This window comes from Rhinatrema bivittatum, chromosome 3 (genome assembly GCF_901001135.1).
Source record: "Rhinatrema bivittatum chromosome 3, aRhiBiv1.1, whole genome shotgun sequence".
Lineage (NCBI taxonomy): Eukaryota > Metazoa > Chordata > Amphibia > Gymnophiona > Rhinatrematidae > Rhinatrema > Rhinatrema bivittatum.
This window is the reverse complement of record NC_042617.1, coordinates 416,329,038-416,346,149: the sequence shown is the minus strand read 5'-3', so window position 1 is coordinate 416,346,149 and position 17,112 is coordinate 416,329,038. Positions and strand designations below refer to the sequence as shown.

Genomic DNA, 17,112 nt, shown 5'->3' with positions numbered 1-17,112 from the left:
TCCCTGCTCTCTCCTGCTGTTCCCTTGGCATCGTCAGCTTAACTCCCCACCACCCCTATGGGGCATTCACCTATCCCTCCCTTCACACCATCTGGCACAATCTGTTCCTTCTCCCTCTATCCCGCAATGAGCAGATGTCAGTGAGCAGAGCTTGCCTACGGCTGCTCCTTTTTTCTCTGCCAGCTTCCATCTGCAGTTGGAGCTGTGTGGGGCCGGCTGGTCTCGTGAGGCTACAGGAGCTGATGTAGCTTTAATTGCAGAAGAAAGCTGGCAGAGGAGGAAGCAGAAGTAGTAGCAGCAGATGAGATCTGCTCACTGACTCCTCCTGCCAGTAGGAGGACATCCTGCAATCCAGGATGGGTGGGGGGAGAGATATAATGAAGACTTTGCCATGTTGGAAGCGGTGGCAATGGTGGCAGCTCAGGTCAGCCTTAGCTCTTTCTGTTATTGGAAGAAAAGTTTGTGACACATTTTGCGCTTCAGCTGCAGAACACCAATTGGGAGACGTCACTCTACCCATTAGGCCACTTCTTCCTGCTTGGGCTCACACATGCCTCATGAAGGCTGCTACCCTGGACTATGCCTATCAGAGAATATGGTCCACAGATGTTCAGCACACTTGCAAGGTCAGGACCTATTTTTATTTTTAAAACCAGTCGTCCTTTTGCTCTAACAGCAGTAACACGTTCTAGTATGGTTTCCATCTAACTAAACCTGACATATATTATCTCACAAAACCCTCATTTGCATTTGTACATTTTAAAAAGCACCAGCCACTTTACTTGAGAAACAATTAGAAACTGCAAGAATATCTGATTAAATTTCAGCCATGTGTCATGTGACCTCTGAGCCTGTCTATTCTGGAGGAAATAAATACCACTTTAGGGGTAGTTCCCATTTCTACAATTTATTGAGCTAGTACAGCTTGTAGCTTAGACTTGCAAACTGTTATAAATATATATTTACACTAATTGGTGGCTCACTGAAACATGTATCAGCTGAGAAGCCAAATGAAAGTATCATCATTTTTTCCCAAAAAATAATAGATTTGAAAAGTGACACACATTACACCGGGCCTTCATCCAGGCCTTAAGACCTAGTGTATAACTCCCAGATAAATATGTAGTGGAAAACAGAGGTGGCCAAGGAGCAAAATGTAATACCATTTGAATAAACTTAGAAAGTTCACCATGAACTGTGGTTAATTTGAGGAGAAAAAAGCAGGTTAATATATGGCACCAGGGTATTCTGAAGCAGAAATATTATTACCGCCAGAGGTAGCAGCACATAAACAGTGATAATAAAGGGCCCAAGTCTTCCTCTGGGTATGCCATCAGCAGAAAGCGAATTGACATATCAGAACAAATATCTTCCAGGGGCCTACTCTGGCCTTTCTGGCATATAAAAGGTCAGATTTAAGGAACGGCAAAATTTAGAGTAAAAAAAAAAAGTCTGCTACTTCCTTTTCTTTTACAATTTTCAAATAATTCATCCTTTACCCCAAACTACCGTGAGACTTTTGCATATCCTTAAATTCAGCCCTTGGGGGCAAATGTTTTTCTGTGCTTTTTACACAAGATTTTTCTGTGGAATTTATCCTTTCCTGAACTCACAATTTCTGTGTGGCTATAGTGTGCTGTGTCCCTGTTCAGCTTTCTTTGGATCCAAAGGGTGGAAAGGGGTAGACATTGAATTCATCCAGCACATCTACAGTTAATCCCCATTTGGAAAGCTTCCTGGTTGGGATCCAGTCAGCATGCTACAACCTTTGTGGGTCCTCATCCAATCCTAGGAACGGATAAAACATTGCAAGGATTCTCATCCAATGAGGAGTGAGTTCATATCTTAGATTGTAAGCCCTCTGGGGATAGGGAAATACCTACAGTACCTGAATGTAATCCACTTTGAAGCGCTGAAAAAAAATGCGAAAAGTGGAATATAAATCAAATAAAAACAAATAAAATTATCTGAGCCAGTGAGAGCTGCAGGGAGCCAGAAGTGGGGGTGGACACAACTACTATGCAAGGAGAACTGCAAAATTTAGAGTCTGAAATTTGCTGAAATCGCACTACCTGTGGATTTCCTTTGAACAGAAGGCAGATGCCAGTGTGAATTGGGAACCAGAATGTTTAGCAGATTGAAAGTCATGTTCCCCTGAAAGAAGGACCAGGTCAAGCGGCCTGCACCTCAATATTCTTTTAAATGAGGGATTGCCGGAGGTCAGTTCTCCAAAGACAGGAAAACTGAGGGGGGAACAAGTTTGTCCCGGAGTTTGCTTCCTCTTGAAGGTAGAGAAGGGCTGGAAGCTATTCTGGGAATTATTTCATCTGATGCACCTCGATTGGAGTGTTTTGCTTCTCTGAGTGTCTCTCCCTGTTCCAACTAAACCAGCAGTGCTGTTGATAGACTCTGTGGGAATTACTGGTAGGATTCAGGAAGTCCTTAAAGGACTGTACTTCTAAGACGGATCGTATGGATAGTAACCTTGAACCTTTGGTAATCAAACATGAAGAACAACTGGTTGCAAATAACAGCAAAATTTCATCTATGAAGGACGATACTGAGAATATTCAAGCCTTCAACTTTAATACTGTAAGGGATCGGATGCTCTTTCTAGGAGAATGCTTTTCTAAAAATTCAAATCTAGACACTTGAATTTATGGTTTTTTTTTTTAACTTTCCTATGGTGATAGGGGAATCCCCATTTTCTACCTTTAAGAAAAAATTTTTCTGGAAGTTCTTCAGCTCACACCTAACCAAATACCTTCAGTCAATATGATCTTCTTCCTGCGACTGCTCATATTACATTGTCACAGAATGTTGCTACTCAAGTTTCTTCTGATATTAATTTGACAGATTTAGAGAATTCTGGTCCTGAGATAATTGAGCAGTGCACTTTGTTTCTTTTCTTGTAAAGCAAGAGTTAAAGTTATGAGAATGTATTTTAGAAATATGAACGCTCCATTTTATGGTCAGGTTGAAAGGATTTTTTCCTGATCTAGCTGTACGGCTCAAGAGAGAAGAAAATGTTTTTCTTGCTTTAAGACAAAGGGCTATTGCAATAGGTTGCCCTTGTGTTCTTAGATATCCTTGTAAATGTATTATCAGATATAAAACATTTATTGTTTTCTTTTCTTTTCTCCTGAATAGCTGCAGTTCTTTTTAGAATCCAAGAGTCAGTGAACATGCTCGTCAGTATACACTTAGATCTAGTTAGAGGATCTTTTTTGAAGAAGCAGCAGAGTCCATGCTAGGCCTGTTTCTAATATGATATTTCTTTTATTTCTCCCTTTGATTTTTGATTCTTCCTTTCCCTGTGCTATGCAGCTAACAAATGGGGATTTGTAATATAAATTTTCTTTGGTTTGTTGAACTTCTTTTGCTATCTGTGTTGTAGAATCTCATGTGTTTCTAATGCAAATAAACTCAAAGAATATAGTGCAATAGTTACTGAATGAATATACTGCTCTTAGAAATATTGGAAATATGCTTCACATAGATACAGGCATGCCGGGGTTCTAGAGGCAAAATATAAGTATTTTCAATAAATAAATAAATACAAAATCAACAGGGTAAAGAGTCCCGTTTATGAACTCAACAGAAATCAATACAAATATACTAAATAAAGTCCCCAAAATAGTATAACTGCACTTAAGCGTAAAAAAAAAGATGCTCTTTTCTTGTTGGACAACACACAGTTCCTGTTTTTATGCTTAAGTGCAGTTATACTATTTTTGGGACTTTATTTAGTATATTTGTATTGATTTCTGTTGAGTTTATAAACGGGACTCTTTACCCTGTTGATTTTGTATTTATTTATTTATTGAAAATACTTATATTCTGCCTCTAGAACCCCAGCATGCCTGTATCTAAGTGAAGCACATTTCCAATATTTCTAAGAGCAGTATATTCATTCAGTAACGTATTGCACTATATTCTTTGAGTTTATTTGCTAATATGTATGTGAGGAGGGGTAGATGCAGAACATATCAAGAGAGAATTTGGAGACTGTGCATTCAACTCGTGCTCTTTTTGGGTGGTGAAACACTGTTCTGTGTATAAAGTGTTTGAAATTATTGGAACAGATGGCCTTGCAACTGCACTTTGTTCACCCCACCGGTCCCCAAAAGAACTTGCAGTGTTCCTAGTGACCTAGGACTACTGAATAATCATTCTCTCCTACAGTGATCCCATCTCTATAACTAGACTAATTACCCAGAGTGTAGGTTGCACAAGGAATTAAACCCTTGTGCAAAAGATTCATTTCTGATTTTCCATTTTATTTTCTTCCAGTGTATTTAGTGCTGGAGCTGGGGAAAGGCTTTTGATAAGAAATTGGTAGCATATCACTGTGCTGGACTGATAGCACTGGAAACCAAAACTCTTCATGACAGTCAATGCAAGCTTCACAATCTCTACACTGCCCTGCCAATGTGCCACAACACTGCCCTGGAGGAATCGCCTCCTCAAAGTTTTGCATGTCTTTGGCTTTCCTGCTAAGACTATCATCAGTGGGGCCCATTGGGGCCAAACGGTTAAGATATTTTTTGTGATGTGGATTCCTGCCCACTGGGAACTGGATTGAAACATCAGACTCATTTAAGACAGCTCATTAAGCAGCTTTTAAGTGGTAATCACTTCTGGCCACAACTGACCTGAGCTGGATTTCAGTGAGTGACCTAGAGGTGAAAATCGTGATAACCTTATGACAATTCCCTTGAGCTATTCAGTTTTCCTTAAGGATGTACTCTTTCAAAATTACTTTTTAAAATTGCATGTTGCTTGGTTCTAAAATTGGGACAAAGTCATTTGATCACGTTGCTTGTGAATATTTTCGGAAACAGTTCTAATTGAGTTTTTGCCTGTGAATGGTAATCTTTATTGAAATATATTACATGATAAATGCATCTTTTGTCCCATAATGAGTGTGTTAGTGTGTTCCCATCCAGCCTTCCTTTCTGCTGTGGGAGTTCAAAGAAAGGCTTATCAAATGGGAGCCAAAGTGTGAAAATATGCAAAAAAAACCTAACAGCAAAGGTAGTTAGTTCATAAAATATAAGGCATTAAAAAAAAACAACAACCCTGGCCTTTGATCTTGTCTAATTGCTATGTCTCCCTTTCTAGTTAAGTATCTCAAAAGGGCCTTAGGGCCTCTATTAATCATTCATTCTAGACCTTTGACCTTCTTGTTCGCCATGTATAAAGTTGCAGAAGCTCCCACTGCTGGCTGAAAATAACATTAGCATAGAATTACTAATGTTGGTTTGAAACATAACTAGGCTAAAACTAAGCGTTTTTGCTGACCTGAAAATATATATAGGGTCCTTCATGCCTCCAGAAGTTAGTCACAGGATACCCACCATGACCTCGGCAGGAAACGAGCTTTAAGGTTCCATCACAGTTTGGGCAGCATTTCTCTGAGACAAAATAGTAGAGTATATTTTACTTACAGAATATGTCAGTACAACAAATCAGATAGTATCGGAGTTGGGTGAGTAAGAACACTTTATCCTGACAGATGGATAGCACTCAAAAGCAACAAATGCACTTTGGGAGTTAAAGGTTTAAGGCTTTATTCAAAAGGGACTTTTTTTTCCTCATTTTGCATCTACGGGGAAAACCCCCCCCCCAAATTTTATTCATTAAGGCCCATATTCTCTCAACAGAGAAGATGGAAGGCAAATGAACTGGAAAACATGCTCTTTGACACCAGTCCAGAGGAACAGTTCATTGCCAATTATCTGCAGTCTTGAAAAGATAAAGGAAATCAACATACAGTGTGATTGGTTTAAAAGCAACTGAACAACCTCACTTGTTAGGATGAAGTCACCCAAGTTTATTTTGGCTTCTGGAGTACAATTAAGAAGAAATATTTAGGCTTTGCCAAATAGCAAACACCTTTCACTTAGTTCTAGAAGCCCTCAGGTTTGCTTGAGGTTGGTGTAAGTCCAGGTTGAAGTGTTAACTTTACTTTCCATGAGAGTGATTTTGACATTTTTAAACCTTTTGTACACTTGGAAAAAATTAGTCAAACCACATTTTAGCAAACTGTTATTGATAAAGACCAACTAAAAACTTCCCATTCAAAAGCCACTTTTAAAGTGCCAGGTGTAACAAAAAACTGTTCTAGCCTACCCAAACGCCTCTATTAATCCAAATAACTTGCATATCACCTCTTATCCTATTTTGATTGTTTTAGCACAACTTTTCCTACTCTCTCAACTCGCACTCCTTCAGTCACACCTCCCATGCTCACACTTGCTTTACATACAGATTATACGTGTATGCAAAGCCTGATACATATATAAATCTCTCATCTATTCAGACAGTACACATCCATGAGTCCATAGGTACATTGAAAGATACAGATGTTACTGGCGTATTACATTGCACTGCTACATTGGAAACATAGCCGGTTTTTGAGGTGTGCGACTGAGTAATTGCACAGGGCACCATGACTGAGGGGGTGCCATGATTACACAGTGCCGGTGTGGCATGACGGCATTTCCTCTCCCACCAGTGCCTTCTGTTTTCGTTCCTGTATCGGTGCTTTGATCATCTCAGGCCTACCCAATCAGGGCTGCCCGATACCGGAAGAGGCCTGAAGATCGCTGCTGCTGATGCTATCCCCATGGCAGCCAAAGAAGAAGAGGGCTGCCATGGATCCTATCCTCTAGTTAATCAAAGAAGGAGAGGACCACTGCAGATTCCATCCCCGTGGCAGCTGAATAAGGAGAAGGCGGCCGGGGGATAAGAAGGCCACCACAGGATCCCATTCCCATGGCGACTGAGGAAGGACAGGCCTGCCACAAGATCCCATCCCTGCAGCAGCTGAAAAAGGAGTCTGATGGTGCCTGAAGAAGAGGCCCAGTGTATGTGTGTACAAGAGTGGGAGCCTCTGTGTATATATGTAAGCATGAGAGTTTGTGTGTGTGTGTGTGAATGTGTGGGAGAGCATGTGATAGTGTGAGCTTGTATGTATGTGTGAGCATGTAAGAGTGAGAGCTTGTGTGTATGGGAGAGCATGCGAGAGTGAGAACTTGTATGTATGTGCATGGGAGTGCATGCAAAAGTGAGAGCTACATTCCTGGTTCCTCCCTTCACATGCTTCTGTGGACAGCCAGTGGGAGGTAGTCAGCAGACATCACACTGCTGTCTTACCACCGGCTCAACTTCTCGCTTTGCTCTCAGGTACAGGGCTCCTCTCAACCTAAGCTGCAGCAAAAAGCAACTGGAAAAAAATTATCACTGGGGCCTTCCAGCTCACCTCTTCCCATACCAAGGAGGGGGACATCGTGCAGCAACAGGCAGCTGAACGCTCCAAGTGCAACTCTGATGCCCATAGATGTCCTGCTCCATTCTTTCGTCCTGGCCAGAAAGTGTGCCTAAGTGCTCAACACATATGACTGAGACTTCCCTCTCATCGCTTGGCTCTGAAATACATTGGACCATTCCCTGTAATCCGAAGAGTGGGAGCTGTATCGTATTAAATCCAGCTACCTTGTGCCATGGGTATCCATAACACATTCCATGTATCTTTATTGAAGCCGTTGGTCCTCTCCTGGTCCTCAAGTAGAGTTCCCGCTCCTCCATGTGTCTCTACAGAACCTGATTCTTCTCTTCAGGTAAGAGAGGCTGTCAGAAAATATCTTAATATTTTGTGCTTTATTGATAATTACTTATATTTAGTGAAGTCAGTAATCAATTAGCCATAAAAAAAAAAAAAAAACATGTTAGCATTTAATACCCATAAGCCTTTACTTTTAAAAGCCATGACATCGGTCATGGCTGTGCTGAAAAAGCTCCAGCACATAGCTTTCACCTTTCCCCTACTTAAAACCTCAAGATTTCACCTTTGTCCCACTTTCAGACTTTGAGAGTACAGTTGTTTACCACTTTCTCTTATCTCAAGTAAGAAAGCACCTGCATTTTATGACATTGAGCATCCTAACGCAGGTGTCATGATTGACCACCCTAAAAACAGATGGCCAGCCAATTAAGTGTGACAGAAGGGAGTGAAAAAGATTTTCTCTTAGAACTACAAAAGAAATCCAATTAAAAATCAAAAATGGGCGAAGCTATAAACAGAATAAAATATAGATGTGTTGATGGAAGTGTAACAGCGACCCTGGATCAAAGGGTCTTAAGTGTATAAAACAGTGGCAGTTTGAGGGAGAGGGAGAGGTGCTACTTAGACTTTCTTCGCACGTGATTGAGAGAGACACAGAGCGGGGTGCTTCAGATAATTGGTAAATATAATTTTTTATTCAAGTATATGAGAACCTTTAAATTGCTATTGTTTCTACATTGGCAGATGTATTAGAAATGTATTAATTTCTAAAAGATGACATTAATAGACATTTATCTGATATTAATAATTTCAATTACTTTTTTAATGGTTCTTGCATTGATTGTAGGATATACTCTGGTAAAGTTAAGATTTGAACATAAAAGTGATTCTTAGTCATTTAGAGATATTTATTCATGCCTTTCTGTATCTGTGAAATAAAGAAAATATTTTTACAATAAACTGACTGGTTTATTTATGCATGATGTGCTGCAAGAATTAAAGGTTAATAAAAAATTTCTGTGGTAGATTCGAACACACCTCTGAAAGTAAACTTTTTGTCTCAAGGCAGAAAGGGTAGGGAAATAGAAGTGGAAGTGGGATATTTTATCCAGGCAGGATTCCCTGGTTTTAAATTCTGCTAAGGGTAGAAGCCTCAATACTTCCATTCAAAATTTACCACATGGCGCCCAACGTGGTTTAAATCTCCTGTAGAATTAAATATTATTTTCCAGTCATGTAATTTTGCCTTTTGCAGCAGTTTTTATAATTGGTTGCAATGGCTGACCCTTATAGAATTAGAGCTTCTCAAGAAGCAACGTTCCGTAAGTGGGTTGAAGCCAATCATATCAGGGAAGATCAGTCCTTTGTCCTGCATTTACAAGTGGCCAGTGACTCGTCACCGTGCTTTCATGTTGACATTTGTCGTTTAAAAGCTCTTACTGCACAGGGCAGACACCAGGGGCTAAATAGAAGAGCGGAAGAGGATTTTGTTCCTTTTGCTCTCCCTGATTGTCAGATGTCTTTTTCACTTGGTAAATGCTTATTTGTAGAGAATCCGGTAATTCCGGTTTCTGAAAAAAGAGGGGGCTTGGCGTTCACTGAACCGCGTCCGCCTCTTGATGCTATTTTGTCCTTTGATGCCCCGCCTGTGGATCAAATTCCGGCAGGGAAAAAGAATGCGTTTTACAATGCCCTATTGCACTGCTTTCAAACGCTCAGAGATCATTACGGACAAACCTCGTTTTCTTTGGGGACGCCTGGAGAATTCGGGACCCGTAGTGAGATTGATCGAAAAGCAGATAGAGTAAGGCGGGCTTTGGGGACGCTTCCAGCTGATGTTAATCTGATACCTGAACATCTGGCCACTAGACTAGTCGCGCTTGAAGCTGTCACTGGTGCCTGTAATTCTCGTACCAGACATTATATTATTTCTACTCTGATGCCACAGAATTTGGTTCCTCCCCCCTCATTCTGCGATAGCTGGGGCAGTTATTACGGGTGGACTTATCGTTCGATATTTGGGAAACCGTTAATCACAAATCTCGGTGATGTGCTGCGTCATATTTTGCAAAAGTTTGGTATTTCAGCTGCATATTCTCTTGGCATGCTGGTTACTATGAGTAATTTTGATCAAGTATGGGAGATTTTAAAAGACATCATGCCTGATACCTCTATTCGTATTGATCTTAGTAATCGTTTAAGTGCATTGGCCCCGGCAGATCGACATGAGCAGTTCCCATTCATTATCCAGCAAGTCTTCGAGGCGGCTGGTCGTCCATTAATCCCTTCTAAGCCTCTTAAACAGGCTCAGCCAGGGTCTGACAGACCCAGGGAAAGGGGCAGAGAGATCCAGCGCACTCAGCCTGAGAAAACTTCAAGACGGGTGAGTTTTCATTTTAGGAATCCTTCTTCCCAGGATAGAAATCAGAGGGACAATAGGGGGTTTGGGAATTCTAGACAGGATTATACACCCCCCCCTCCACGAAATCCCTCTAATACTGGGTGGGTTCCCCGCTATCCTGTGAGGGATAATCGTGGGACCCCTCCTGCCCGCTTTCCAGCTCCTGAGAAACCTCCAGCGGTGTCCGGAGCTGTAACTAAGGCAGACCGCCCTCCCCCTTCTTCTCACAAAAAGCCTGTGAAGCGAGCCACTTTCCATGGCAATGCTGGCTCCACGTCTAAACCCCCTGTGGATCCAGAATAGGGAGCAGGGTGATCTATTTGTGGGCATGATGGACTCAGGTACTACAATTAATATCCTGACTAGAGAATGGGATACAATTCAATATTTAAATGAAAATGTCACAATTACTATGTTTGCAGGGAAGCAGTCTCAAGCTCCCTTAGCGACTGTAGAAATCTTTTCCCCTTACTTCAAAGGGTCCCGTACCATAAAAGTGGCATGTTTATTTGATGAGGAGGATCCTTTTGCAATTTATTTCACACAGGCTGCTGTGCCTGTTTTGCCTTCTATGATGTTGGAGGACCCCCTTTATGGCTTTGAGGCTGTAAAAGCTTCATTTTCTCCTCAGCTCAAATCCATCATTGGAGAGGCTGAGCTGCAGAATTTGTTTACTGAATGGCTTAAGTTAGGAGTCGTTCAGCTCTATCATACCCACACTGGTTTAGTGCAGACCCCTAAGCCGATAGAGATAGTTTTAAATAAGCCTTTCAGTCCTCAAAAACAGTATCCTGTCCATAAGAAATTCTACAATGATTTAAATATTATTATTTCTCAGAAACTTACTCAGGGTGTTTTAATTGAGGAATATTCTGAATTTAATTCACCCCTCCTTCCTGTGCCCAAACCAAATGGGAGTACTCGTATGGTCATTGACTATAGAGTACTTAACGCCTCTTCTGAGACAGTTGCGGCTCAGACGTTGAATCCTGCGTCTACAATTGATAATTTGCCACGTCCTAGGTGGAAAGCCACCTTGGATTTAGCTAATGGGTTTTGGAGTATTCCGATTAGCACTTCCCCTGTCACTGCATTCACATTCAGGGGTAAGCAGTATCAGTATACCAGGCTCCCTCAGGGTTTTAAAAATTCCCCTGTTTTATTTTCTGCTGCCGTTGAGGAACTCCTTCAGCGACATAACATTGATAATGCTGTTCCTTATGTTGATGATATATATCTGGCTTCTGATAAGCTGGATGTGCTTTGGGATTCTGTAGTTAAACTAATACAGGTACTGGGTGAGGAAGGCTTTGTAGTTAATTTTGCCAAAGCCAGAATTGGTTTTGAGGAAGTTAAGTTTCTGGGATTTTTAATCGGGGTGGCAGGTGCTAGCCTTGCCCCCACCCTCCAAGAAAAGATTATATCCTTCCCGGTGCCTAAGACATCTCGCCAATTGCAAGTAATCATGGGGACACTTAATTTTGCACGTAAAACTGTGCCTAGTTTTGCCTCATTAGCAGCCCCCTTGTATGATTTGCTTAAAGGAGATGCCGTTGTGGCACGTGATTGGACTGCTGTTCATTCTGAATGTTTGAGAGCGCTGCAAGAGGCTGTCAAAGTTTCAGCCCCTTTGGCGCACCGTAAATCATCTAAAGATTTAGATGTCACGTTGCAGGTTTCTGACTCTCATTTCTTGGCTACAATCAGTAACCATGCTGAATCTCAGCCCATATGTTATATTACACATACTTTCTCTCAGCCTGAGAGGAAATTTAATATTGTGGAGCGTACACTGACGGCTGTCAGATATTGCCTGTCTAAAGTCTCTGCGCTTGCTCAGGGTAAGATTATTCATTGTTATACTGGGATTCCCCAGTTACAGGCTGTCACTCGCCATTCCCTCCCAGAGAGTAGGGCTCTCTCCACACGCTGGGTGCAATGGCGTGCTGATCAATATAGAGACGATGTGCAATTCCATTATCAGAATGGTTTGGCTGATTCTGACATTATTTTAACTTGTGAGGATCTTTGCTTAACTACTGAGACGGATAGGCTCCTTCCTCCTATTTATCAGAAAGTTCAATTGGTAATTTTTACTGATGGTTCTGCCACACCCTCGGGTGACTATCTTACTGCATTTTTTGCTGGTGCAGCTAATGTTATTTTAACTCCTAATAAAAGGGGTCAGTGGAAAGTCTTTGCCACACATACATGGCGATTAGGTGATATGAGTTCACAGCAGGCGGAGCTGATTGCCTTTCAAAAGGCTTTGACACATATTGAGCAGACGCCCAATTTGGATCCTGAAAGATCCGTTATGGTTTGTTCTGATTCTACATATGTGGTGTCTGGGTTTAATTCACATATGAAAGTGTGGGAAAACAGTGACTTTTTAGATGTTACAGGCAAGCCTATTGCACACAGAGCTCACTGGAGATTAATTTTTTCTATTTCACAGAAACTTACTGTGCAGGTGCTTGTCTTGCATGTGCCTGCTCACCAGACCGTGGGCTGGTACTCTCGTTACAATTCTTTGGCAGATGAAGCAGCTAAATTGGCTGCCTCTCAGCAAGAGATAACTGTAAGGGCACGTCTTGCTAGGCATGGCTCCTTACATTTGAATGCGGCTACTTTGTGCCAGCATTCAGATGGGGTTTTGACTAGAAGTCAGGCAAAGAAAATGGTCAGTGACTGTTTGGATTGTCAGCGCACAAATCCCAAACGGACTGGACACCCTTATGTTGAAGGGACACTTCCACGGGGAATTAGACCAGGGCAGGTGGTCTATATGGATCATGTTGGTCCCCTTACTTCTTCCCGTGGTTACAGACATATTTTGGTTGTACTTGATTCCTTTACTGGCTTTGTGTTTCTATTTGCACAGAAACGCATTACTGCTATTGTAACTGTTAACCGTCTGGCTATTGTATTTGGTATTTTGCCTTTTCAGTTTCTTTGCACCGACGGCGGTCCAGCCTTTAAAAATGCTGAGGTTGAGACCTTTTGTGCTGATCATAGCGTTACTCATCGATTCTCCTACCCACATCGTCCAGAATCTAATGGAATGGTTGAATGGATTAATGGTGAGGTTAAGCGTAGTCTGCAAATTTTTGCATTGCAATCTAACCCCAGTAATTGGTACCTTCATCTTCCGGAGATCCAAATCCGGATTAATAGTACCATCACTGCCAATCATGAAGCTCCCGCTATGTCTCTCTTTGGGTTCTCTATGCTTGAAAATATGGCCTCCTCAGAAGCTATGGTTACTTCTGACAAGGCCTCTCGGAGTCCAAATCCTTTTCAGATTGGTTCCGTAGTTTTGAGCAAAACGCATGTTCGTGGCTCTTTAGAACCATACTGGTCTAATCCCTTTATTGTTACAGAACTTCTAGGTGACTCGGGACTGTTGCTTTCTGACTCTGAGGATCCAAAGAATAGGAAAGTTGTGTCCATTAGAGATGTCAAGTTGGTATCCGAGACATTGGGGTTTTCCGGTACCAGAGCCTCGGTTCAACCCCCAGCCTCTGCTGCATCCGCAGTTTCCGCTGATGCCAATGGGTCAGGAGGATCTGCCGCTGCCCAGCGCTCCCAATGCTCCAGCAATTGATGTCATTCTCAGCGGTGACATGGCTGTGCCTACCCCGGAGCAGGAAGATCAGGTCGTTCTCAGTGTAGCTTGTCCCGCATCTGAGCGTCCTCCATGTTTCACTCGCTTTCAGCAGAAGCTTTTGCTTGCATGCTGTATGGTTTGTTCCCCAATCAGTACCTTTTTGCATGCTGTGTTTCTTTTTTACAGACCTTATTGTAAGTATGTTATTGCTTGCTGGGTGCTTTTAATTATTGCATCTCCTATCTCACTATTTTATCTCTTATCTAATACCCAGCTGCATTCCACCTTTTCTCCCGCAGCTTCACAGGAGCTCCGTTATTCACACTCACATGTCAGTAAGCGCTCACCTTCTGAGCCTTTGTCTCTTCTGGCAGTGCCTTTGCCTTCTGGTGTTATTCTTGTTCCATACCATGGCTGGCTGGTGCAAGATCCTGTTTTATTGCATATTGATGTTCCTTTCAGGTTTTACACTCACCAGGTTTGGCAAGGCATCTCTCCGGAGTCCCTGCCTGCGGGTCTAGAGTCCAGACTTGTTGCTCTGTTTCTGCAGCTGGAGCGTTCCTCCCTGCAGCTTTCTTCCATCACTTCGGAATCTCCTCTTGATGGCTTCCGTGCAGAGTTCTGTTCGATTAGATATCAGAACTTGTTCCTGGGTTTCAGAGCAGTGAGTGTCAATCTTGCTGGGATCCTTGAAACTCCGTCCTGGAAACTGCAGCACTGCTCTCAACCACATATTGGTGCTTCTGAACAGTTCCAGCGGCTGTTTGCCCTTCGTCCTTGTTTTCATAATGGATCTTGTGCCTGCATCAATCCCCTTTCGAAGGTGCCTCTGGGGGACTCCTTGTCTGGCTCTAATTATGAATTTTCAGGTTTGATTAAAGGTCTCATTTTCTCCTGGATGGACATCTTTCCTGAGGTAACACTTTCTTACGCTAATTATTCCACATGGGGGGGAGAGGATACAGGATTCCCCCTTCCAATGATTAAGGACTCTCTGTCTTATGTTTGTAGACTACCTTATGAAATTCTGTTTTTAAATAGTACACATTATCATGTCTTTTGTGATGAATTGCCTGTCTCTTTTACACATTGGCGTGGAATTTCTTTTTATAATTTATCTTTGTGGAATAATGCGTGTGGGAATAATCCATTCTTTTGTACCCGTTCCTCGTCCACCCAGAAGAATTGCTTTTGTTGCCCTAGTTGGCAATATCAGGTTAATCTTTGTAATAAAAGGTTTTCTAATAGGGTATGGGGACCCTTCTTTACTCAGGAGGCTAATTTTTTTCAAAATGCACCTGTGCTAGGCCGGTCTTTGACCGCTGCCTGTATCAGGGGTTTAGCTGAGGGGTTAAATGACACTCAGGTTACTTCTGTGTTAGATTTAATTGTACAGACAAAATGGCTGAATGACTCATTTCCCTTGCCCGCTTGGGTGATGAGAACAGCCAACAGAAAGCGCAGGAATGCTTTGAAACAGGAGGTTCAAAATACATTCCTTAATCTTAATGATAGAATTAAAACTGCTATAAAAGGTATTCAATCCAATGAATATCAGCTAAGAGCAGGTATTTTTCAATTAAGGGATTACTTAGCTCAAACCTTACAGTTAGGGATTGATGCCATATCCACAACTGATGAGAAAATACAGGTTCTAGCAAGAATAGAACAGCTTACTCACTTTATTGATGGTCTTACTTCCCCAAAACCCAAATGGGGAGACCTTCAATTGGGAAAAATATTAGAGGAAATAAACCTCACAGCTGAGCAAATTCAGTATGCCCATGTTGAGGCTTCACAAGTTATTTTGCAGGTCAGCAAACATGAAATGGGAAAAGAACCATGGGCAACCTTAGGTTCAACCCTAGTACAAGGGGTCAGACGTATCTTTCTCCCAATCACTACTCAGGTCTATAAACGTTGCTGGGAAATCCAGAACTTTGGTCAGTTCTTGGAAAGCTCAAATGGAAGCAACACCTGGATTAAAACAATTAAAATCTTTGAACCAACCCACTTGTGTATTAATAATGCTGGTTATCACTGGATCATAGCACAAGGTTGTCACAAAGTTCCTGTAACTGTGTGTAATTCCCTGGTGCAGGTCTCTAATACTTGCCTCACACTAGAGGGAGAAGCTGATTGTCCTCTAGAACCGAATCCCGGTCCTCTAGTAGAAGTTTTTTTGAAATTACCCAATGGATCTTATATCCTTCGGTCAAACAAAGCACAGTGTGGGTTTCAACCGGGAATATTGTATTTAGTTACTGCACTATCTGTCATTAAGTGTGGACCGTGGGAATTTTTTCCTACACTTAGTGCCCGGTTAACTGAAACAATAAAGTACATGGAATTTAAACCAGTACAATTCACTGAGTTAAAAATGTTATTGACTCATGTTTTAAATGTAAATGTATTATTAAGAAATTTGTCTTCACTTTGGTTAATGTCAGAGGATGAGTTTTTACAGCATCTGAGAATGATAGAACTAACAGCTAGTGAATGGGAGCTGATCCTAGACGAGCTACTGAAGCCAGAGGTATTTTCAAATGCCCTGGGTCGTGCTTTTTCTGGATTAGTGGGTGGAATAGCTAAAACAGCTGTTGGTGTAGTTAAAACCATAATGGAAGGGGCAGGTGGACTCCTTCATGACTTAGGGATCAATTTATTCCCATTAATCCTGGGAATCATAGTAATAATTGGTGTTCTTTTCTTCTGTCTTAAGAGAAATTAGAACGAAGAGCAGCGAACCAGAAATGGCAGGTGTAAACTCAAAGATACATATTCCAGCTAATCCTAGGAAGAATGCGATGATTGTCTGCCTGGGACCTGATCTCATAAATGAGTATGCTGATTATGGAAGCTGGATGTATTCAGAAAACAATCCTGATACATGTGCACCTTATTATCTGCATAAAAACTGTGATATTTTACTTTACTTTATTATAGTTTATTCGATATGTTCCGTGTTCCATGTATGTTCCATGTAAACCGCCTTCCCGGCGATAGTTTTCTCTGTTAATTGTGAACCGGAGTGATATGTATTGTATACAGGAACTTCCGGTATATAAAAACCTAAAAATAAATAAATAAATAAATATTTTATTTAAGTTCCCACAATATTCCTATTGCTGGACTTGGCCAAGAAGACTGGCATCTGTTCGTGAAGCACTACGAAGAACCTTGAGTGCTCACATTTGTCAGTGTGCTCCCTGGGAACTTGTGCCCTGCTACTTCAATATCTACTCTTTGGCAGAATATCAATTAGGATATGGACATGGCCTATCAAATGCCAATCCTGTTGCTTCAGATGGAAATTCAAGAGCCTCCAGCCCGGGGTTAAGCTCGAATTGGTTTCCAGTACCTAGTCCACAGTCTTTTGCGACGGATGAAGAATTGGATCCAATGCACCTTGCTCCGGCTAATTCTCTAACAGATGAAGGACAAGACTTTGTGCTTTGGCTGAATGCAGCTCTCTCCTCTGAGGATGATCAATCAGTCATTCTCCAACATCAGCAACCAAATCCTACTCAA

At 41.7% G+C, this 17,112-nt stretch overlaps 2 protein-coding genes across 2 annotated transcripts in view; one reads left to right on the top strand and one right to left on the bottom strand.

The window, feature by feature from the left end:
* Positions 1–17,112, bottom strand: part of GCM1 (glial cells missing transcription factor 1) — a 100,637-nt gene that overhangs the window by 29,629 nt on the left and 53,896 nt on the right. The window contains exon 5 of the mRNA XM_029595717.1: positions 5,305–5,417. Within this exon, the coding sequence (XP_029451577.1) occupies positions 5,305–5,417 (113 nt within the window). The remainder of the gene's footprint in view (positions 1–5,304; positions 5,418–17,112) is intronic.
* Positions 13,098–16,503, top strand: LOC115087949. The gene is made up of 2 exons (XM_029595718.1): positions 13,098–14,497; positions 16,304–16,503. Exons 1-2 carry the CDS (start codon positions 13,430–13,432, stop codon positions 16,310–16,312), a joined length of 1,077 nt encoding a protein of 358 aa, XP_029451578.1. The 5' UTR covers positions 13,098–13,429; the 3' UTR covers positions 16,313–16,503.